We start from the raw sequence: 25558 nt of genomic DNA on the forward strand, positions 1-25558 counted from the left end.
TGGATAGACTGCTAGCAAGACTAATAAAGAAAAAAGAGAGAAGAATCAAATAGACACAATAAAAAATGATAAACGGGATATCATCACCGACCCCACAGAAATACAAATTACCATCAGAGAATACTATAAACACCTCTACACAAATAAACTAGAAAACCTAGAAGACATGGATAATTTCCTGGACACTTACACTCTCCCAAGACTAAACCAGGAAGAAGTTGAATCCTTGAATAGACCAATAGCAGGCTCTGAAATTGAGGCAATAATTAATAGCCTACCAACCAAAAAAAGTCCAGGACCAGACGGATTCACAGCCAAATTCTACCAGAGGTACAAGGAGGAGTTGGTACCATTCCTTCTGAAACTATTCCAATCAATAGAAAAAGAGGGAATCCTCCCTAACTCATTTTAAAAGGCCAACATCATCCTGATACCAAAGCCTGACAGAGATACAACAAAAAAAGAGAATTTTAGACCAATATCCCTGATGAACATCGATGCAAAAATCCTCAATAAAATACTGGCAAACCAAATCCAGCAGCACATCAGAAAGCTTATCCACCATGATCAAGTGGGTTTCATCCCTGGGATGCAAGGCTACTTCAACATACACAAATCGATAAACGTAATCCAGCATATAAACAGAACCAAAGACAAAAACCACATGATTATCTCAATAGATGCAGAAAAGGCCTTTGACAAAATTCAACAGCCCTTCATGCTAAAAACTCTCAATAAATTCGGTATTGATGGAACATATCTCAAAATAATGAGAGCTATTTATGACAAACCCACAGCCAATATCATACTGAATGGGCAACAACTGGAAGCATTCCCTTTGAAAACTGGCACAAGACAGGGATGCCCTCTTTCACCACTCCTATTCAACATAGTGTTGGAAGTTCTGGCTAGGGCAATCAGGCAAGAGAAAGAAATCAAGGGTATTCAGTTAGGAAAAGAAGAAGTCAAATTTTCCCTGTTTGCAGATGACATGATTGTATATATAGAAAACCGCATTGTATCCGCCCAAAATCTCCTTAAGCTGATAAGCAACTTCAGCAAAGTCTCAGGATATAAAATCAATGTGCAAAAATCACAAGCATTCTTATACACCAGTAACAGACAAACAGAGAGCCAAATCATGAATGAACTTCCATTCACAATAGCTTCAAAGAGAATAAAATACCTAGGAATCCAACTTACAAGGGATGTAAAGGACCTCTTCAAGGAGAACTACAAACCACTGTGCAGTGAAATAAAAGAGGACACAAACAAATGGAAGAACATACCATGCTTATGGATAGGAAGAATCAATATTGTGAAAATGGCCATACTGCCCAAGGTAATTTATAGATTCAATGCCATCCCCATTAAGCTACCAATGACTTTCTTCACAGAATTGGAAAAAACTGCTTTAAAGTTCATATGGAACCAAAAAAGACCCCACATTGCCAAGACAGTCCTAAGCCAAAAGAACAAAGCTGCAGGCATCATGGTACCTGACTTCAAACTATACTACAAGGCTACAGTAACCAAAACAGCATGGTACTGGTACCAAAACAGAGATATAGACCAATGGAACACAACAGAGCCCTCAGAAATAATAGCACACATCTACAGCCATCTGATCTTTGACAAACCTCACAAAAACAAGAAATGGGGAAAGGATTCCCTATTTAATAAATGGTGCTGGGAAAACTGACTAGCCATAACTAGAAAGCTGAAACTGGATCCTTTCTTTACGCCTTATACGAAAATTAATTCAAGATGGATTAGAGACTTAAATGTTAGACCTAAAACCATAAAAACCCTAGAAGAAAACCTAGGTAATACTATTCAGGACATAGGCATGGGCAAGGACTTCATGTCTAAAACACCAAAAGCAATGGCAACAAAAGCCAAAATTGACAAATGGGATATAATTAAACTGAAGAGCTTCTGCACAGCAAAAGAAACTACCATCAGAGTGAACAAGTAACCTACAGAATGGGAGAAAATTATTGCAATTTACTCATCTGACAAAGGGCTAATATCTAGAACCTATAAAGAACTCAATCAAATTTATGAGAACAAAACAAACAACCCCATCAAAAAGTGGGCAAATGATATGAACAGACACTTCTCAAAAGAAGACGTTCATACAGCCAACAGACACATGAAAAAATGCTCATCATCACTCACCATCAGAGAAATGCAAATCAAAACCACAATGAAATACCATCTCATACCAGTTAGAATGGCAATCATTAAAAAATCAGGAAACAGCAGGTGCTGGAGAAGATGTGGAGAAATAGCAACACTTTTACACTGCTGGTGGGACTGTAAACTAGTTCAACCATTGTGGAAAACAGTGTGGCGATTCCTCAAGGATCTAGAACTAGAAATACCATTTGACACAGCCATCCCATTACTGGGGATATATCCAAAGGATTATAAGTCATGCTGCTATAAAGACACATGCACACATATGTTTATTGCGGCACTATTCCCAATAGCAAAGACTTGGAATCAACCCAAATGTCCATCAGTGACAGACTGGATTAAGAAAATGTGGCACATATACACCATGGAATACTATGCAGCCATAAAAAAGGATTAGTTCGTTTCCTTTGTAGGGACATGGATGCAGCTGGAAACCATCATTGTCAGCAAACTGTAGCAAGAACAGAAAACCAAACACCGCATGTTCTCACTCATAGGTGGGAACTGAACAATGAGATCACTTGGACACAGGAAGGGGATCATCACACACCAGGTCCTATTGTGATGTGGGGGGAGGGATAGCATTAAGAGATATACCTAATGTAAATGATGAGTTAATGGGTGCAGCACACCGACATGGCACATGTATACATATGTAACAAACCTGCACATTGTGCACATGTACCCTAGAACTTAAAGTATTAAAAAAAAAAAAAGAGTTGGAATAGAGTCCAACATCTCTCTCCTCCTGCAAGACCTGGTTGCAGTGGTTCTGATCACCTGGACCCCGTTGAATAAAACCTGCCTTATTATCGTTAACAACTTTAATGACTAACTTTTTATTCACTAACTATCCCTCTCAACTTCCCCCACCATGTTCATCAGACATGCAGTTAATAAGGCATGTATGATGAAATGTAAATGCATTTGGCACTAACATCCAGTGTTATTCTGTTTATAGGTATACACTTTCTACACTTTTTAGAATTTAACTCTATTTTGCAGCTATTCCTGAAATGATGTTGAAGTAGAACAACAACAAAAAAATCTTTGATCTGACTACTTTTTTTTTTTTTTTTTTTTCAGACGGAGTTTTGCTCTGGTTGCCCAGGCTGGAGTGCAATGGTGCGATTTCGGCTCACTGCAACCTCCCTCGTCCTCCCAGGTTCAAGCGATTCTCCTGCCTCACCCTCCAAAGTGGCTGGGATTACAGGCATACTCCACCATGCCCGGCTAATTTTGTATTTTTATTAGAGACAGGGTTTTGCCATGTTGGCCAGGATGGTTTCGAACCTCTGACTTCAGATGACCCACCCGCCTCGGCCTCCCAAAGTGCTGAGATTACAGGCGTGAGCCACCGCGCCCGGCTAATCTGACTACTTCTTAACGAGGTTCAAACTTCAGAAATAACTGTAAATATTTGTTCAAATAAGCGAAATATTTAGTATAAAATATAAATCAAAGAAAGAGCACGTACAGCTTACGCAGTGTTTGCTGTAAAGAATGTACACATTTATTGTCTAATAATACATCAGTATTAAAACTCAGTTATATTTCCTTTATTGTACTGTACAATTATAACCACTTACAATTATTGGTAGTTTAAATAACTGAGATAAATACTGTAATTATGTAGACTTCATTACTTGAATATTTAAGAAACAATTTTCTTCCCAGATGTAAACTTTTATATTACCTTTATTTATTGTTTTAATTATACTTTGTTTCATTCTTAGATTCAGGGAAAAATATTAAATTATTTCATTAACACCTTGGAGCCACGTTGCTAAATAATTCAGATATTAAAAATCTTTAGCCAAGACCAAATTGTGTGTTTTTTTCAATTTATAGCCCATTTATTAATATTTAGAGACCATATTACTTTTATGCAATTTTTGGTATCATCTTTTTCTATAGCACTACATTTTACACAGTTATTCCTTGCCTTTTACGCTGGGAATCAAAACAACATGCGAATTTCAATTTTGTTGTATTAAACGTTAAAATTTGTGAACATTTTAGTACTTCAGTAAAAGCTCAGTCATTGGCAGAAGTGTTTCCCAGATCAGGAAAAAAGGAATTAGGATAATCTATGACCACAAAGTAACAATTAATAGTCTCTGGGAGCAAGCAGCAGCGCCTTTAAATCTTAGATTCTCTTGTGTTTGCAAGTTATGTTTTATCTTTCAGCTGTGAAATTTTAAGTCTCTGAAGTAATACTACGAACAAATTAGCAATAGGATTGCAAGGTTTTTATAGTCCCGTGCTGTAGAACAAAAGGCAGTAATTTGAAAAAACTCGTCCATAACGCTGTTTTCGGTCTGCGTCTAAATTTGCAATTGTATAGTTTTATTAAAGAGAACGGGAAAGAGGGCCCAGAAGTTGTTCTAGCAATCGGCAGCAATTTATCTATTTTAAATTGTAATGCATACTTTTTTTTCCTCCTACTGAAAACAATGGCAGATATGCTAAAGGGAAGGACACATTCTTGAACCACTAAGTGGTTTTTCAGATAGCCATTTACGGAGTGCACTCAAGTCCCACTATCTGGCTGAAAGCAAAGTACACACGACCTCCCCTTTTCCTTTTTCCCTTTGCAAAGCGAAACAGGCTAGACGCGTTTACGTGATGTGAATGACGTCAGCCCCCACCGGGTCGCGTGACCGACACCCAACCTTCCTACTACCTCGCCCCGGCCGCCAGAGTGGGAAATATCGCGAGAACTCGCCTTACTATCAGAACTTACTGAGGTTACAGGGGAGTTACTCAGAAGGGAAGGGAAGGTGTGGTTGAGTGGTGGAGTTTTTGCCTTCATTCTTTTAACGTTCATAGCCAAAGCAAAGGCCTTTGGGAATTGCCAGAGCCTCAGCCACCATCCTGGAAAACAGCGGGGGAGGTGGGCCTGGAGGTGGCAAGTGAAATGTGGCTCAGGGGTCGTCATTGCCCCTTGCAGAAGGGGCTGCGGGGGAGGGAGACAGCCTGCGCCGGGTTCTGGGGAGCTGGCGACGCAGTGAACCCCGCTGAGGTTGGGTTTTGCCCCAACAGTCGCTGGTGGCTGTGGGAAGGGTTGGGACCTTCTCTGAGAGCAATGAACAGCCCACATCCGGCCCCTGCTGTGTCAACTTTGAGTGGCGTGGAGATGAAGTGGTTGCTCTCCCTTGCTCGGCCACACCGGGTGTCGTGGCCCGGCAGCCGGCCTGGAGAAGTCACTGCTGCCCAGCGCCCAAAACAGGGGCGTGGGCTACCGCGACCAAGGGCGGCAGCCCCGGGCCATCCTCGAGTTGCCCTGCATCTTCCCGCTCAGTCAGCCCCAGATTGAGGCAGGCTTCTCTGTGCGGGTTTAAATGGGTAACTGACGTCTCGCCTCATTCACCCAAACCTCCAGGCTTCTCCCCCGCAAATCCTCCTCCACCCACCTGGTTTCTCCTAGACGGGTGTGCTCGTGTGTGCGACCGAAGGAGGGATAGCGAGAGATCCACGAAGGGACACACTTGGAGTCGCTAGAGGGAGGTGTGGGACCAGCGAGGAGGGGGCTTCGCCAGGGAGGGGGTGCTGGCTGGCGGAGGGAGCGGAGGGAGGAGGCGCCAGGGGAGGAGACGGAGGCCTGGGGACGGCAGACAAGGCTTCGTCCGAGCCGAGCGCTCTTTCTCTCGCTGCGCCGTCTTGAAGCCGCGCGGGCTCGTGAGCAGCGCGAGGCAGTCAAGGTGCCTTGCTTCGCCGGATCCGCTGCTGCCCGCTGGAGGGAAGCCGGTCCCGGGCGCGCACGCTCGCCCGAGCCCCGGGCGCGCTCCGCGCCTGAGCCTGCTGACAGCTGCCGCTGGGCTCTGGCTGTCCGCTCCGGGCTCCGCGGCCTCGGCCCCGCTGCACTCCACCTCCGCCCCCTCGGACTCCCTCCCCTCTGCTTCTACCCCTCCTACCTCCAGTGCGGATTGTTTCGCAACTGCTTGCCACTCGCCCCGTGCCCGGCTGTTTTTCCATTTCCCGGCCCCCTCTTCTTGAATACTTTACCCCCTGTATTTGGGGACAGGGACTGGAAAAGGGGCGGGTGGAGCGTCCAGTGGAGAAGAAGGAAGCGAGGCCCGCAGGAGGAGGAGGATCGGCGGACCGTGGGGAGGAGACCCCACGCCACCGTTTCTGGTCATCTCCCCTCCCGCCCCGCCCCTGCGCACACTCCCTCGCTGGCGAGCTACTTTCGGACCAGGAAAGTAAGGGCGGCCCTGGGTGACAGCGCCGCGGGGCCAATCCCGGGGTTAGCCGCGCGTCTGCTAGCTTCTCGTCCGTCGCGCTCCCAGCCAGGGCACAGCCCGGACCAAGGATGGCTTCGACCACAACCTGCACCAGGTTCACGGACGAGTATCAGCTTTTCGAGGAGCTTGGAAAGTAAGCGCCTTTGCCCGGCATCCTCATGTCCCCTTTCCAGCTGAGGGCGGGTCGCGTTGCCCCAGACCCACCGGCCTCCGTCTTGGGGCGAGGGAGTTTGGGAGACGAGAGGAGTGGGAGGAGGGCCCCTGGTTTGTCAGCTCTGGGGAAGGTGCTGTCTTAGTAAGGGGAGGGAACACAGAAGGCGTAGGACCCTTGCCCCGGCTGTGGCTCATTTCGATAGTCCCTAGCCCACCTTCTCCCGGTCCCCCACCCTTCTGCACTGAGAGACTTAGTGAATTTACGATCTCTGCAGTTGTAGCTGTCATCCTGAGAAGTGTGCGCGCGCGCCTGTGTGTAATGTGTGTTTGGAGAGGAAATTAGAACCCATGTAAAATGCAACATAGATCATGTTTTCTGTAAATAGAGATGCCTCCTGGTTAGCCGGCGTGTCGGCCGTATGACCCATGTACTGAGGAGAACTCACAGCCTCAGACGGTGCCATATTTATTGATGCCGAAAGTTCAACTTGGCATGGAGACTATTTCGCATCCAGTAGTTGTTCTGTCCAGGAAAAGGGCCACCCAACAGAACCCAACCCCTTGCCCTATATCCACTGTTATTCTTTGCACCAGATTACCGCTCACCATCATTCTTCCTAGGATTTACGTGTGCATCTTTGCGTTCTCTGGGAGGATTTATTTATACAGGCAGCGGAAAAGCCCTCTGGAGACTGAGAGCGCTCTTAAGAGTAGCCTAGCATTGTGTAAAACCACCTCCTCTACCTAACTGGCAGAACTACTTGGAGATGCTAGGGAAGGAGGCAGGAGATCTACTGAGGACTTGTGTAAAGGGACCTAGGGGCCGAGCCGTGAATGCTGATTTTAGTAGCATTGAACCCAAACCCAATTCCTCTTTCACTAGTTTCGACTGTTACTTTTATGAAAGGGGTGCGTTTATATGTATGTTGTTGGTTTATACTGTAATTAAAGGAAAGGTAAATATTTTTGAAGGTAATAAAAATTATATATGTATATATTGTCTGGTGTTAAAACATGGAGAATATGTCGGAAGAGCAGCTTAATTCAAATCTCTCCCCTCCCCCAGCCCAAAACAAGACACAGAGAAATCACCATACCAGGATTTGTTAAACCACACTAATGTGCTCAAGATTGATATTTTAATGAAAATAATCGCCGTGTTTACTTACTTGGAACCACATTAATTTTTTGTTTCCTACCAAAGTAAGTAGGCAGCAGATTTTTTTGCTGCTCTTCCTCTGCTCTCTTCTGTGCAGGGTTTTTCTCAGAGCATTTGGTGCTGTGAGTGTGAACTGTAAAATGTTTTCAAATTTCTTGTGCAAACAAGAGCGGTCATAATTGGCAGTTCCTTTCATTTTGTTGATTAATAATGTGTGCTCCCAGTTAAATAAAATTTACTTTTATTCTTCAACATTAAAGAAAGTCTAGGTTTCCAGGAAGAATTGTTCATTTACTGGATATTACTGTACTTCACTGGCAATCCACTAAAATCAATAAAAATGCTCAGATTTTATAAATTTTTTAATGGAATGTTATATCTGTTATATTAATGACCTGCTAATTATTGGTTTCCAGGGGGGCATTCTCAGTGGTGAGAAGATGTATGAAAATTCCTACTGGACAAGAATATGCTGCCAAAATTATCAACACCAAAAAGCTTTCTGCTAGGGGTGGGTATTTTCAACCACATATATTGGTTAATTTTGTATGTGTCATGTTGATTATAGGTTCTGTTGTATGTAAATATATCATGTAGTTATAACTGAATTTTAGACTTAGGTATCATATTACATACTGAGATTATTTTCTTCCTGAATGCTTCTTGGTCTGTACAGTTTAAAAATAAATGGAAAGATATAATTATTATTCGATACATTGCTATTAAAATTCTATCTGTCCTACAGGCAATAGCATGAATAACTATATTTTAAAGCAAATGAATGTCAGGTGCATTTTGCTTATAGTTTAAGTATAAAATAACTTTTAGAAAGACGATGGAATGGAAAAATATAAGTCTCACAACTGTCATAATTCCCTTTTGCTTTTGGGAGGAAAATAGGTCATAGCTCAGTTGAATCATATATTTCAATTGTAGTTACACTTGAACTTAATTCATCAAGGTATATTTAACAGTAATAGCTTTGATAAGAAAAAAATTTATGATTGCTATATTCTAGGAAGTTTAGTTTTATTTTGATGTTTCTGTGTGCAGCTCAGACCTTTACTTGATCTTCGTGTTAAGGCTTCGCACAGACTCATGTAATGTATTTTACACATGTAGTTTATAGCTACAGAGATAATTCATACTCGTAAAATAGCTGTTGACATAAGCAAAAAACTTGGAGGACTCTCACTGCATTCTTTTTATTTAGTTGAACTCATGCAAAAGTACTTATGCTGAAATGTTAGGCATTCCAATTATTGTGGGCACGTGTCTGAGGTATTTCCATGGGAATTTATGGTTTGATGAAATAAAAATGAAATGAAAATGAACAAAATACCATAGTGTAAGCTCATCTCAGTGACCTGGTTTATTTCAAGTAATGAGAGAAGAAATTCCATTAGGTTTAGTTTTCTTCATTTAATATGTCTTTTCAAAAGTGCTTCTTACCAAAGTCCTGGCATCATTGCTTTTGGTCTCTGCTATGATTAGTTTTTCCATATTTATTGCAAATTCTACTTTTTACATGCACTTTAGGTTTAGGTTGGTATTTTAGTTTATCCATTTGCATGGGATGTTGTTTTAATTTCTTTCATCTGATTTTGACATGATTCTGAGGTAGATCTATAAAGTAACCAGCACCATAGAATCATGGTATGAAAACTAATGAGAAGGATATTATGTTAATTATGTTCTCTTAGTCTCTACTCCACAGGAAGGTTTTAACAGTGAAAAGGAATCGCTAAACTCTAAGTGTCATTTTAATTAAAAAAAATGAAAATGTGTAGTTAGAATCTTTCAGTGCTTCTCTTATTTCCTTCTGTGTGCTAGATAATTTTGGCTGTGGTGGAGGTATCGTTTCTTTTGAAAGCATTACAATACCTGTTCCAAGATTTTTGGTGGTGTTTCTTTCAAAACAAATCAGTGTAGTGCTTCACTTTTACTAATTTTCTTAATTAGAGCCATCCCTCTTCACTCATCTGAATTTGTGCTCCCTAAATCAGAATAACAAATATACTTGTGCCTTATCACATACATTTTACTCTCTTTTCCCTTCAATCTGTGGAGAAGAAGTCTTCTTTGGCCTGATGGAATCTCTTCTCCTTGCTACTCCACCAGTGTTCCTTACCTGCTCATATTCTGCTTCAAAGAACTACCTACGTGTCCCAAAGCTTTTTACCCCTTCTGGATTTAATGATTTTAATTACTCTACTTAGGAAAAGGTACTAGGGTGAAGAGTTAGGAGACATTCTTCTTGCCTGTTCTCTGCAATTTTTTTTTCCTTGTGACTTTGGGCAAGTTTCTTAACCTGTTGATGTTAACCTACCTAAGAGTGAGCTGGTGGTGAAGAACATTATTAATGCTGCAACCAAAGGCTCTGAGTTTAACTTCTGATGCCTATACCTACTGGTTGTGTGATCTTGGGCACATTACCTATATTCTCTGAGCCTCAGTTTCTTCATCTGTAAAATGGGAGTAATAACAGAGTTCTTCCTCACAGGGTTTTGTGTGGAGTGAATGAATTGATATAGCATAGAACAGCGCCTACCCCACAATATGCAGTCAATGAATATTATCTACTATTATTATCTAATAAAGTTGTCATAATGATCAAATTAGATTACTTTTGTGAAAGAACTTATAAATCCAGTGGCAGCCTTGATTTAGCTATGAGAACTACGTTTGAATCTTTGCTCTACTAATTAGGTATAAAGTCTCTTTCCTTCTCTCGGTATCAGGTTCTTCACCAGTAAAATGGGAAATCATACTTATGGAGTCTTCATGGGGGTTTCTGAGGATGCAGGGAATTTAATAAGAATCACTTCTTAAACTGCGAAGTATTGTGTCAATTTTACCTCTTATTATTGTTCTTCTGAAAAATTACAGAACTTTTCCTTCAAAATGGTCAACAATTTTATTTTATATTGTAACACTAATTGGAGCTGGTTGTAGAATATTTGTGCCTTTGAATGAATTCATTTGTTTAACCGGTACTCATATTGAATTATAAACTCTTGAAGAAAAAAATACCATGTTTTCATTTTTTGATATAACATTCCCCAGAATTGAGGGCGTAGAAAGGGCTCAGTACAGAGTAACGAGAATCAAATATGGTTGTTGAATGACTTGTAAGTGTTAAGTACTTAATTTACTCCTAACAACAAGCAAATACTGAAAATAAATCTGTGAAGTAGTATATTAAGAGGATATGTTTTAACATGTTAATTCTTTAATAACACTCATTTCAGAGAAAATAATGATCCAAATAAACCATTTTTGCAGAAAAAATTTAAAAATAGTGAATATATTCAAAGGCAAATGTAGAATGAATTGCAAAATAGTATGCTTGTTTTTTCTAAGGTACTGATTTTTGAGAGTTGCATACGGCAACTTTTGTGGAACATACTTTTTTTGTGCAAATTTTTGTTTGTATTTGAAATTCCATGACTCTTTATACCCAAGCCTTTAGTCTATTTGTTTTAAAGACCAGGCAGCTTCTCCAACTCCACTAATGTTCTTTAAATATAACATTACAACTGAAAAAGAAAGGGCTATTGTTAATAAATTTAAGACCACGAGGGAATTGCCAAAAATTTGGCTACATTCCTGCATAAATTTGCACATCCAACTATACTGTCAACCAGGCATTTTTCTGTGCCTAGATTTTAATGGATTTCCAGCAGACAGTTTCAGTTGTATTTCCTCTCAGCTGTTAGTCATACATACCATATTTGGGGAACTCTGAGTCAATTGAAGAATTTCTTACCTTTTGTGTTAGCATGTGCATGCATAGAACATTCATTATACTATACTGAGCATATAAATGAATACACTCATATATAATTTCGCTTATTTTGAAAATAAAAAGTAGTATGGAAGCATCTCAAGCATCTTGTATTTTATATGTAACTTCTATCTTCTATAAAGTTTTTGTTAGATGGGCATTGAGGGCATGCTTAGTAAATGTTGAATAGTGATAAGATAATTTTTGCCTTATATTTTCACCATGAGAATTAGAAATTACACCATTTTAATCCCAAACACAGTTAGGGTAGTACTTAACAAAAGCCAACTTTTTCTGCTGCTTTGATATTCTGTTTATTTATACATGTTTAGAACTGTGCACTGTTGTCAAATTATATAAAGTCCAAGAAGAGCTGTGATTACAGTTCAGAATCTAGTGGACTGATGGTTCTCATGGCAGATATCTTTAGAAATAGTACCTATGGTTTATTTTGCATTTCAAAGCCTCGTGGTGGTAAAATATTTTATATGGAAGTAATGGCTTCTTGATATTCATCTTCCAGTGTATTTCTTGATCGTTAGAAATCACTTGACTGTTTATATAGAGTCTGATGTGCCACAGTCGCTGTTTTTGTAAAATATAATACATTACAGTATAGGGTTAAAAAATAAGTTATTACAAGTATATGTTACCTCTACTCTATTGCTAAAGTTAAAAGTGATTTCATTTTATATTTCTGTAAAACTTCAGGCTTAAACAGTTAAGGCACTTTGATATTCTTTGATTTTACTAGTTTTATTAATTCCTACATTGGTGATATTAGTAGTACATGAATCAGGACTTTATAAAACTACTTGCCCATGTATACAAAGTTAGGCCTCATCTATAAAATCTAAATGTTGTGTGTGTGTGTGTGTGTATATATATGCATATATATATATATATATATATATCCCTAAGTAACCCTTTTTGATGTTATAAAAGGGATGTTAAAAACTAATTCTTGCTACTTTTATTTTTGGCATCCAGGTAGTCAAGAAAGTACTGTAATTTCTCAACTTCAGGGTTACTTGTCTTGAGTTGGAAGTAGAACCGAAACTATATAGATGGATTAAGTTCTGATTATACATTATTGATTTGGCAAATTGGAACAATTTGGACAAATTAAAATTTGAAGGTTTCTTGGCAAGAACAATGTTTTAAGAAAAAAATTAGTAAATCATTTTTATATTTGTACATGGAATCTCCCCAACTCTTCAGTTATGGACCCAGAAGTGGCATGTGTCATCCTTACTATTTTGTATCCTTTACTTACGTTTAGTTGTATTTACATTCTTTCATAGGTCTTGATATTAAACATTTGTTTTCCTCTTTTGTTGAATGAAAACATTACTGCTATTTAAAACTAGTTAGGAGATACAAATAATAAAAAAAAGTATATCCATACTTCCAGGAAATAATAGAATCCTTTTCTGTATTTCATTAAATAAAGAAAACTTAATAAAGAAAGTTGTTGTCAGGTGCCGTACTGTGATATTAATAACTAGTATAAACCTCTACCTGATTGTGTGAGAACTTTGTTTAGACAATTAGATTAATACTTCTCATTTCCATTGAAATGTTGAATAAACTGAATATAACAATTAAAATTTAGCAGTACATCACCTTTTATGGATCTTTTTAATGGTAATAATCACAAATTACTAGAAATCTTATATGTACTGGGCTTTTCTTGGGCATCTAACATTTTTGTTAACTGGAATTTTAATTTATTTTTAAAGTCTTTTCCTTGGGCTTATATTGAGATTAACTCGTAGTATCTCTAGGGCTGGGTTGGTATATTTTTTAACATCAGTCTTCACTATTTATTGGGGTGTAATGTATGCAGTGTTTTAATCATTGGCAGTTAATTAATGATTATTTACATAGAGGCTGTATTAAAGATTTTAAGTTACAATAATATTTTTAGTAAACTACACTGCAATGCGTTAAATGGAGTATTAGCAACATTTTAACCCTGAAACATACCTTTATATTTCAAATCACTTTATAGATCATTAAGTATATTCATATGACTTTATTTTATGTGTTTAATAAATATTAAATGATTTCAGTGGACAGTGTTAGGAAAAATAAAGGCTATCTACATAAATAGACATAATAGAAGACATAAATGGCATTACAGTTCAAGCATGAATAAAGTACTATGGGCTTTTAAAGGAGGAAAAGATTATTTCTGCCCAGAGATATAAAGAAAGGCTTTCATATAGTATTGATTTAAAGAAATTTTGAAAGCTATAATGTAGATGGGGTTTAAGTACCACCCCCCCCACCCGAAAACAAAAGAGTCTAAATAAACGATTTGGGGAAGTTGCTCAAAGTAGTTTAAATATCTGATTATAACAAAATGTTATGTTATTCATATGGTAAATTTGTTGTAATTATCAGTATACAGTTATTTTTAGAATAAAATTATTTTAAATGAAGTAGGCTATATCTTAAGTGACAAAATTTCTCTAATTCCAGTTGAGAGAGATATAGCAATACTTAGGAGAAATCATAGACCTTTCATCTGCCATAACTTCTCTTACTCTAGCATAGGGAAATTGGCAGATTTGAAGAGGAGAGAGGGCAGCTTTTTTTGTTAAGTTTGTTTGGTTTTGTTTTTAAATCTCTTAACTATCATTGTAATTACACACAATGACACAGTGACATCGTTGATTTTTTTAGTTACCTGACCCCCTTTTCTGGTGTTACAGTCTCATTTTAACTCCTTAGAACTATGTTTATTACTACCAAAATCAATAATGCCATCTTCATTAATAATAATTTAGAAAAATATAAATATTAATAGCCATTATTTGAAGAGTCCCGTCTATGAGACAATAGGTATATATTTACAAGATACTTTGTTTTATTTTATTTAACCCACACTGCAGCCTCCTAGAACAATTTTATATCCATTTTAAAAAAGGATACTGAGGCTCTTGTATAAGGCCTCAAAATTAGTAACTGATTAAGAGTCAGGATTTCAATCCAGTTTTCTCTGGCTGTAAAGTCTGACTCTTTCCATTGTCACCTCCTGTTGATTGCTATTAGAGAGAACTTATCTTAACCTCTCTGTATTCACCTGTGTGTGCTTAACTCATCTTACAAACTTCAGAGTCCTTCATATGAAGCACTATGCCTTACATTTTATCTTCCCATTGCAGTGTGGGGAATTGAGTATTTCTTTGGGAAAATACATTTAGAGTTCCAGCTTGTGAGAGAAGATAGTCTTTTAAATGCTACTGTAACATAAGATCAAAATGAAGTTTCAGACAGTCCCTCCATGCTATCTTCTGGAAGGAAAACAATATAGTGAAAAATGTTATTAAAATAAAATGGTAGGAAAATGGTTAAAGGGGAGTTAAGTATTTTGGTAAACTTAATTCATTAACTGATTAAAAATATCTCACTATACAATAAGTTTCTAGGATTACTTCTTCTAAATGATTCAGTTGTCACTGCAAACAAAAACTCAGCCCTTCACCAAATCCCAGAGAAAACTACTCAGAAAGCTGTTCTACTTTTCTGGTTCATGTTGTTTAACCAGTGAAGAATGGAAGACAAATTTTTGTTGTTTTGTAGTTTCCTTTTGAACAACATTGTTGTATGTAGCAAATTCTTACAAAAAGATGGCAATTTAAAGAAAAATATAAAATTGTCAAGTTCTATATTTGTTGGAAAAATAACTTAGGTGCAGCAAGTAATATAAAGGTACACAGAGAAAGTATTGTGATATAATATTTATATACAATTAATTGTTTTACAGTAGGTTCCCTATTTTCCTTTAGTTAGGTTGATTACATAGGAATTTTAAAACTTTTACTGCATAAAATTTGATATATGTAATTATATCATATTTAATTTTATAACAATAAGCACTCAGTAAGCCTCCACCCAATAACTAGAACATTCTCCCTACTTTCAAAGCTACCTGTGTGCTTTTTGTTGATCCTTATCCCTTGTATCCCCCTGAGAGCTAATCCCTATCCCTAACTTTTTTAGGAGAGAAACTTCTTTTTATTTCTTCATACCCTGGAGTTTTTTTAATTAACTGGCTGATCTCAGTGGAACAATCAGTCATTCATGGAATAAATCTATGTACCCATTTTCTAGGTAAATTGTATTTTATTTTGTGTGGTATATGTGTAAACTCATGGAATAAAATGCATTACTTCTCATATATTAGTATATAATTTTACCCTCTCTCTTAAATATAGGCAATGCTTAATTTATTTTGATTTTTTTTAGTAACAGGAAATTATTTTCTTCCTATGTCTGATAAATTTTTAAAAATTTTTTTATATATATCTTTTTGAGACAGAATCTTGCTCTGTCACCCAAACTGGAGTGCTGTGGTGCGATCTCTGCTCACTGCAACCTCCACCTCCCAGGTTCAAGTGATCTCCTGCCTCAGTCTCCTGAGTAGCTGGGATTACAGGTGCATGCCACCACGCCCGGCTAATTTTTGCATTTTTAGTAGAGGCGGGATTTTACTATGTTTGTCAGGCTGATCTTGAACACCTGACCTGGTGATCTACCCAGGTGGGCCTCCCAGAGTGCTGGGATTACAGGTGTGAGCTGCCGCACCTGGCCGAAATTTTATTAATGATTATGTATACACAGTGAAATAAAGCATGAATAACTTATATAAAAATAACTTATTAAATGTAAATATAGTAAGTGAAAGTTTATCAAAATTTTCTGTTTTATAAAGAAATTGTGGATAGTTGAGATATGCTACATTATGCTATTAGTGTTTACATTAAAATTTGATGTTTTGATGAGGAAATAAGTACTTTTGCGTTTTTTTGAGGCAATGTTCTGGATAATTTGAATTTCTGCTGAGGGGTATTTGTTAGTAATACAGCCCCAAACTCGGCATATTCCCAGTAGACTCATCAACTTTCCCCCTCTGTCAATGGCACAATAGTTTTCCTAAACTTTCAAGCACGCCTGATTTTTTTTTCTTATCCTATCTCAACACCTTTTTCATTTTTTCCTTATTTTTCACCATCCCAATTTGAACTCTCTTTTCTTTTTGCTTCAACTCTTTTGTTTTGGTTTTTGAGACACAGTTTCTCTGTTACCCAGGCTCTAGTGCGTTTGTGAGAACCTAGCTTACTGCAGCCTCCAATGCCTGGGCTCAAGTGATCCTCCTGCCTCAGCCTCCTGAGTAGCTGGAACTATAGTCATGTGGCACCATGCCCAAGTAGTTGCTTGTTTTTATTTTTTGTAAAGACACAGTCTCTCTGTGTTCCCCAGGCTGGTTGGTCTTGAACTCCTGGCTGTAAAGCAATCCCCCCATCTCGGGCTCTCAAAGACCTGGGATTATAGGTGTGAGCCACTCACTGTGCCTGGCTGCTTCAACTCTTTTAGATCGCCTCCTAAATGGGTTTGGTAGATGATAGTTGCACATTTTTTATTCGTTTATTCAGCTCATCATTAGATCTTTTAGCACTCGCTGTGCTGGGCAACTTGATACGTTTTAGAGATACAGAGGTGAAAGACGTTTCTTCCTCAAGTATTTCCTGGCCTATGAGTATGGGTGACAGCCTGGCATTTAGTAGAGTCTGTGAAAGGGCTGTGATAGACGTGTGCACAGGGCCTTTGAGAGCATGCGGAGACAGGCTCAGGGAGGTTGGTCTCACATATTTCCTGAAAAGACTGATGTGTGAGGTTGTATTTTGAATAAATTAGGTGAGCCTGCTAAAGAAGGGAGTAGGCAGCCTGTTCACAGGGAGCCTGCTCCATCTTCCTGAGGGAGTGAGTACGCCTGGTACTGTTGCAGTACTGTCTCCTTTAAGATCCAGTTCGGGTGCTGCCTCCTCCATGGTCTCTACCTTCTTCTCTCACCTCTCCTTACTTTCTCTAGCCAGAGAGATTGTTGTCTCCTTCTTTGTCCTTTCAATAGATCTTTCATATCTTATGGAGCTTGCCAGATTTCTCCCCTTGTATTGCAGTCATACATGTTGTGGCCTTCAGGCATTTGGTGACGTTTCTTAGTTTATCTTCAGTCTGTGTCTGGCACAGTAATTAATATTGCAGATACTTGTAAATGTTTGTTGGATAAATGGACAAATAATTGCATGACCAAGTAAGATTCTGTATATTGAAATAGACATGCTTCAAAGAGAAACCTATGACTGGCAAAGTAAATGAAAATTGACTAAGACTTCATCTTCATGTCAAATGGCGTACAATAATTCTATAAATTAATTTCTAATTCACAAATTATTTCATAAGTTCTGTCATGACAAATTCTGCTTTATTGGAAAGAATTTTGTATAATTCAGTATTTTCTTTTTGAGCAACTACTTGCAAATTCTTATTGCTGCTTTTTTTTTAAACCATGTATTATAAAGTGGCTCATTAATGAGGGCTAATGTTCTCATGGCCTGTGTGTCCATCAGCACCACTTCAATAATTCCAGACTCATGTCATGATTAAATTATTTTAACATGTTTGAGTTTAAAAAAATTTTGATCCATTCTACAGAGGTAACTGATTACTTACTTTTTCATTTATTTTTTGACAAAGCTCATCTTTAAGCAGTATGGTGACACTTTATAGAGTTTTAGATATACATATCATGGATGTTATTTGCTTAGAGGATATTTGATTTTTTTTAGTAAAGGCAGTTAGAGGCCAGCTGTTTCAACTGCTGTGTCTGTCGTTGAGACATTTGGTGAGAGAGAATGTACTTGTTTCTGTATTGGAAGGCTCTTATATGTTGAAAAGCACTTACTTGTGTTCTCTCCTCAAGGAAATTTCTTGTGTGATATGTTGCAAGACACTGGGCGCGGGGGGTGGGGATGGTTCATAATTCTGTAGCTTTACAGTACTAATATATATACTAAATTAGAGACATATTTCTAATACCTATTCTAATATATTTAATGTTATATATTACATTCTATTTATAGCTCTTACATATAAGAAAATATTCTTTTCATAAAAATATTCCTATCATATTTTTAAATGATGACTTAAAGACTTTAGTCATAGTGGCAATAGTGATTTGGGGAATTAGTGCAGGTGTACATTTTGGCAGTTTTGTAGAAATTGTATCCATGATGAATATTTTATTACTTTGATAAAATGAATTTTATATGCTTTAATACTAAATATTAATATTTTAGGTATAGAGAGAATTACAAACTTCAGACATACCTCTGAAATAAATATTTATTTATTACAGTTTTGTATAAATACATTTTTAAATAATCATATCATAAAATATATATATTCTAATTACAGAATTTGGGGAAATATGGAAAAATAGAATGAGGGAAAGACACATTTGTAGTTCATTTCCCCCAAACAAGCACTGTTAACATTTTGTCACTTCCTTTTTCTTTAGAATACTGGACTAAAATAGTACAATTTTGTGTCCTGCTTTTTTACTTAAAATTATAAAATTTCCCTATGTACTGCAAATCTTTTGAATTCTTAATAAGTGAATTATACTTCACTAAGTGACTAGAACACCAATTAATTATTTTGGTATTCTTAGTACTTTTTTTAAATTTTTGCTTTTGCTATGATGACTGGCACTATTATAAACATTCTTTTGTATAACTTTTTTTATAGTTCTGATTAGTTTCTTAGGAAATATTCATAGAGGAGAATTGATGGGTTAGAGGATTAAATGTCATCGAAATTTTTCTTGCCTAATTACTTCCTGTAAATTTTGTACGTTTCCACCAATGACAAAGTATGCGAGCGAGAAATTGAATTTTAAGGAGCGTGATTCTAAATTTCAATTCCAATTTAACAAAAAATGCTTATTCACCATGTTCTGGTCCTTCTGCTAGGTGCCGGATAAATGAAGGTACAAAGGACAAAAGTCCCTCCTTTCAAGGTGAACAGATGTAAAGTCAAGTAAAATTACCATTCAGGTTGATAAATCTAACAAAGGGAGTGTTTACTGGGTTCTGAGGTGTAGGAAACAACTGTTGGGTTGATGAGAGGTCAGGGAAAACGTCCTAGAGGAGCTGATGTTTGAATTGGCTTTCCAAAAGAATCAGTTTTGAACTGAGAGATAGGTAGGAAAAAAACAAGTTTCAAAGGATATGATGAAAAAATACTCATGAGAAGCCACAATATTTGAAAGTACCAATAAAGACTGAACTTGAGATAAGCACTTTCTAACTCTTGGTGATCAACTTATCAGGTATAGAGTTTTATGAAAGCATGCAAAAACGAATGAAAAGAATGGGAGTTTTTTCTTCCAATGAATCATTAAGTATAGCAAGAGCTGTTGGAGGTTCTTCAATAAGGCAGATTATGGAATTTTACAACACTGAATTATTTGAAATGAACAGGTGATAAGAGATGAATAATTAACGTCTTTCCTACCTCATATTTTGTTTTAGTGAGCCTTGGGGCAATACAAAAATTTAAGAGTGACTAAGTAGAAAATAAAGGACTGGAGGATAATTAGAAATTTTTTTTTTTTTTAAATCAGCTAGTACTTTAAAGTGCACTAGACAATCCAGTTTGTATTTATAAATAAGAAAAGGTAGTTCCTGTAGTTGCAATATGGATTAATGACTGTTTAAAAAAACTTCATAGGTTTCTGCTCAAATCCAAAACTAAGATGTCTAAAAATGGTACTGACATTATTAACTGCTTGAATACCTGTTGTCAAGATAGTGCTTGGCACCCACGACAGGTATTTATTGAATACATGAAGGAATAAAATGATTCCCAAACGATATCATTTTATGATTAATGAATACATATTTGAGGACCTAGAACTTTTAGCAGTAAGATTTGCATACACTTTTCCTAACTATAGCATGTTTTTGTTTTTTTAAAAAAAGTTCAAAATTCTACTGTTAGATTAATTCTGTGATATAGTTTATAATTTAGCATAAACTAGTAATAGGAAAATAGTCATGTCTTTATTCCCATGATTTAAATAATGAAACAATCTTCCACTCACTTAGAAGACAACTTCGATTTAAATATTTAGCCTCCCTAGCAAGGCCCAGCTATGAATTTTTTTCCCTGTTTTTAGAAGAATTTTAGCAACAGTAAAAAAAAATATGTAAGATTTTGCTATTTTTGTTAGTTTTGAGGACTGCTTGCCTTGTAATTTAAAGGGGGAAAAAGGATCATTGTTTTACTCTCTCTCTCTCTCTCTCTCTCTATATATATATATAATTAATGGTAGTTTTTTTTGTTTAGTTGATGTAGGAACTTTGGGAGTAGAGCAGAAAGCCTATTGACTTCAAAAATAGTGACCCAGGGTTGGTATAATCATTAGAAAGCGGGCTGGGAAAAATCCTAATTCCAGACCTCAAGTAGAATTTCAGTATCAGAATCACTCCTGTTCCCTAAATGTAGATCTCCTGATTTCAGGCCATTTTTAATTCTAATAGAATTAGAGAAGAAGACAAATAAAAGCTGTCAAAGAGAACTATTTACCTCCTATAGATAGGATTGAGACCTACTTTTCTGTAATTTTTAAAGTTATTTTTGGGAGCAATTTCTTTGGGTTGACTTTGCCTCCTTCACCCAATGCATCTGTGTGATCAGGAAAAGGGAAAACAAGATTTAATTGTTAATTTTTAAAAAGTCTGTTTGAAAGAAAAAAATATATACTGTCTTATATTGACAGAGAACCAATTATTGGGTTACCTTCAACACTGTATCCTCCATTTAGTGCTGATAATCATAATGTCCATAATCTCCCAATAACAAAATAATAAAGAGGCATGAACAGGGGTGGCTAAAGGATCATTGAGATGACTTTTAAAATAATAATGATTTATAGAAGAAATGGAGTTAATATTTGTTGACCTTCTACAAACTTTAAAATAGATAGAAGGTTTTAAGGTATCTGTTTTGAAATAATCCAAACCAAATAAATCTAAACTTAGAAATACCAGTATTAGAAATATACAGTGAACACACACAAGGTCAATTTTGAAAACAGCACTTAGCTTTGAGAGGATAATTTCTCCTTCACCCTGAATGCAAATGATTTATTCAGCCCTTCTGTATCAAGCTTAGGGGATAAAAGAGGGAAATGGAGTGAGAAATGAGTCTTTGGAAAATTATTATAACTCACACTAATGCTTATTTAGCATCTTTCATTCAAGGACCTTAAGACATTTCCTAATTGAGTTCCATAGTACTTCTGGAGTGTGGGTAAGGGACATTCAGGTACTGCTGTACCCAGTGCTGTAAGGCCTGCCATCCCTGAGTGGCATGTTGCAGCTGTTTTGTAGGGTGCATCATATTCCCTTCTGGGCCAGATAATGGAGGAGACAGCATTATCAAGCTGAAATCCCAGAAGGATTAGGGGAACAGGAATGAATTACCTGGATTGGAATTTGGCCAGCTTTCTGGGTCAGAAACCCTATTCCTATAAAAATGTTCTATCTTTAAAACATTTTATATTCTGCTTTATCCCCAAGAAAATAAACTCTACATCACTTATTTTCTGCCAATACCTTTGGGAGCTTAACATTAATATTGAGGAATGTGACAGCCTATGTCTACTATTAATGAGGAAAGAAAATGAGGTTAGCATTTTATCTAAAAGATATTAGAAGAGAAAAACTATTTGTATTATGCCTGTCAAAAGTAAACTGTGAGGTGCCAGGCGTGGTGGCTCATGCCTGAAATCCCAGCACTGTGGGAGGCTGAGGCAGGCAGATCACGAGGTCAGGAGATCCAGACCATCCTGGCTAACACGGTGAAAACCTGTCTGTACTAAAAATACAAAAAAAGAAAAAATTAGCTGGGTGTGGTGGCGTGCGCCTGTAGTCTCAGCTTCTGGGGAGGCTGAGACAGCAGAATGGTGTGAACCTGGGGGGTAGAGCTTGCAGTGAGCCAAGATTGTGCCACTACACTCCAGCCTGGGTGACAGAGCAAGACTCCATCTCAAAAAAAAAAAAAAAAAGTAAGCTGTCGCGGTCATGAAGATGATAACATATGACCAGGTCCCACAAAAAACTTACTAACTGGTTTGATGAACAGGAGACACACATAGATAATTATGAAGAAGATATATATGTATCTTCAGTATCAGAAGAAAGTATTATGAGAATTCAGTGTAGCCTAGTGATGACATTTAATGGTAGAAGCAAGAAAGGTAACATTGAGGAAGCAGAAGTTGTGGTGCATAGAAGGAAGAAAGAAGGACAAAGACACAGGAATGCAGGAAAGTATCTAATGTTTAGGGAAGAACCAAAAATGTTTATTTGGGCAAAGGATAGACAATCTCGGAAATCAGGAAAGAAAAGGTTAAAAACACATAAAGGTAGTTTACCAAATTGCGAATGTGCTCTTAAGTATACCGGAGACACATTAAAGAGAGCCTCTGAAGTTACTTGGTAGCAGTGAATGAATAGGATTGATTGGCCTATAGAGTATGAGAGACACTGAGATTCTGAAACCTTAAGATAATAAGGGATAAGGCAGGAGGACACAAGGAGGACTGAGGTTTCAAAGCTGAGTCATGGGGAGAATTAGTTTTCACGTAACAAGTTGAGAAGTGAGAATCAAGAACTGATTTAGATGAGGGAAAATGATTAATTGACATATATTGAGGTATATGCAATATATTCACATTGAATTATCAAAAAGACCTTTGAAAATTGGGTGTGGTCCTTGAGAAAGTGCCTCTGGAGACCATGCAATGTACTGTATAGATTACCAGCATTGGCTATGAAATCAGATTGCCAAGATTCAAGAAGTGGCTCTACCACTTCCAAGTTCTTATGTCCTTCCCAAGCCTTGATTTTCTTATCTATAAAACTGTGATAATCAATTTTGCTGCTATGATAATCGATTTTGTGATTCATTTGCACGGAGAAGATAGTAGAAGCTATGCTAGTGGAGAAGACAACAAAGGAGAGTATAGAAAGGAAAGAAAAGAGGGCCTAGGATAGTGTTGCAGGGAAATACTTCATTTTTATGGGTGAAAAGAGGGCTAGTTTAGGATAAATGGAAGGATATGGCAGAAAGGTATGAAGGAAATTAGGATAATACAGTGATTTGAATTCTGAGGGAGGGAATTTTTACAAAGGAGGGGTGGCTAGTAATGTTCAGAATTGTAGAAAAGCAGAGAGAAATGAAGACCAAGAAAAGCCCTCGATTTCCCATATAGCAGAATTTCAACAGTGTTTAGGACAAGGTCATGAGGATTGGGTCATTAGACTATTACTTGTTTTCGTATGCTCAGAACCTAGCACATTGCATAAAATATAACAGGTATTTAATGTTTGCTGAAGGATAAAGAATTAATGACTTTCTTGGGGTTAAGGAACAAATGGAGATAGCATGCAAAATTTGCTTGTTTAAGAAAATGGGGGCCGGGCATGGTGGTTCACGCCTGTAATCCCAGTACTTTGGGAGGCCGAGGTGGGCGGATTACGAAGTCAGGAGATTGAGACCATCCTGGCTAACACGGTGAAATCCCGTCTCTGCTAAAAATACAAAAAACTAGCCGGGCGTGGTGGCGGGCGCCAGTAGTCCCAGCTACTGGGGAGGCTGAGGCAGGAGAATGGCGTGAACCCGGGAGGCGGAGCTTGCAGTGAGCCAAGATCAGGCCACTGCACTCCAGCCTGGGAGACACAGCGAGACTCTGTCTCAAAAAAAAAAAAAAAAAAAAAGCGGAGGGGAAGAAAAAAGAGAAAAAGAGAATTGGGAGTAATTCCAGGGATTTATCAGGTCAAGGGAATTAACTTTGGGGATAAATAAAACCAAAGCTTATTTGAAAGAAGAGGAAAAAGACTAGGTAAGGAAGAGAAGGACTGACAATGCAAGGAAAGAGGGTAGTATTTATTGTGCACAGTTGAGGAGATTGTGGGCATGAGTGAGAAGAGATTAGTTTAGGGAAAATGCATTCTTTTTCCTCAGCGGACAGCAAGAGAGTGAGAAAACAGCACATACTGAAAGGTTTTGAGGTGGCGAAGAGGACAGTTATAGTTCTGCTGAGAAGAAAAGAAATAGAAGTGAGGTTGAGAAGTTGGATGGTCTTTGGAGATTGTAGAAAGGAGGCAACCAAGAGCATTGTGCAGTAGTAGTAACAACCTGAATCATTAGGAGGTACAGGCCTTGAATCTAGCACCAAGGTGTCCAAAAATGGCTCCCAGAACCTATGGCTCAGCAAGGTGAGACTGCAGAGATTCTGGCATTTTTAAAAGATTTAAGGAGAAAGATATCTTTTGTTTACATTATTTTTTCTTAATTCACATGGCTAGTAATAATAGAGCAACTAGAATATAAACCCAAACTAGCTAATAGTAAAACCCTTGATATTGTCATTCTATTATGTTCCTTCCAGGTTGCATCTAGCAGAGAGTTGAGGTGAGGGAGGCAGTTAGAAAGCAAAAAAATTGAAAATCAAACTTTATTCTCTAGGAATAACTGCCAGAATGATGTCATTTTGGAATGTTCAGTAGCATATTTCTTTTTCTACCTGAAAGTGAAACCTGGGAAATCTTTAATTTACAATCTAAGTTTCCCTTATTACTTTTCAATTTCATTCCATTTTTCTGCATAAACAAAGGACTCAACAGGCAGCTTTTGATGGCTCAGAGTTGTACATAGTTTTTATCAGTAGGAAAGTACTATTTATAGATAAAAATTATCATAGATCAAAAATAGGTAGTACATGCTTTGAAAACATAAGTTGGTTCATCCTGGATGTCATATTACCAAAGTTGAATATGGTTCATCATCGTGAATATTCTATTTCTTGTGCCTTGCTTACATTCATATCTATATGTCTCTGGTTTAGTGACTGTGATGATTGGGACTTTTGGTTTGGTAAGTTTTCCCAAAAGCATTGGTATTCCTAATGCTTTTTTAAAAAAGTCTGTCTCTTTTTAAAATTTGCTTTTCCAAGTTCACTACAAAGAACTTTTTCTTTGAGGAAAAAAAAAAAAATGAACTCAAAAATTGTTATTGAGGTAGGTGTGCTTAGTAGGTGTTTGATGTTGTTTTTTCTTTTTACATAAAATTTTTTTTCCACTTTATTAT

At 37.4% G+C, this 25558-nt stretch overlaps 1 protein-coding gene across 31 annotated transcripts in view; it reads left to right on the plus strand.

Moving 5' to 3' along the window:
- Nucleotides 1-5363: 5363 nt before the first annotated feature.
- The window catches only part of CAMK2D (calcium/calmodulin dependent protein kinase II delta), a 304534-nt gene continuing 284339 nt past the window's right edge, over nucleotides 5364-25558 (plus strand). For 4 of the 31 annotated variants that reach the window (XM_050792417.1, XM_050792438.1, XM_050792435.1 and 1 more), the window contains exons 1-2: nucleotides 5370-6582; nucleotides 8178-8272. In XM_050792417.1, coding sequence (XP_050648374.1) covers nucleotides 6518-6582; nucleotides 8178-8272 — 160 coding nt within the window. In that variant the 5' untranslated portion in view covers nucleotides 5370-6517. Of the gene's footprint in view, nucleotides 6583-8177; nucleotides 8273-25558 lie in introns of all 31 variants that reach the window. The other 27 variants (XM_050792419.1, XM_050792415.1, XM_050792421.1 and 24 more) reach the window with 11 other exon arrangements.

This window comes from Macaca thibetana, chromosome 5 (assembly GCF_024542745.1).
Source record: "Macaca thibetana thibetana isolate TM-01 chromosome 5, ASM2454274v1, whole genome shotgun sequence".
NCBI classification, from domain to species: Eukaryota; Metazoa; Chordata; class Mammalia; order Primates; family Cercopithecidae; genus Macaca; species Macaca thibetana.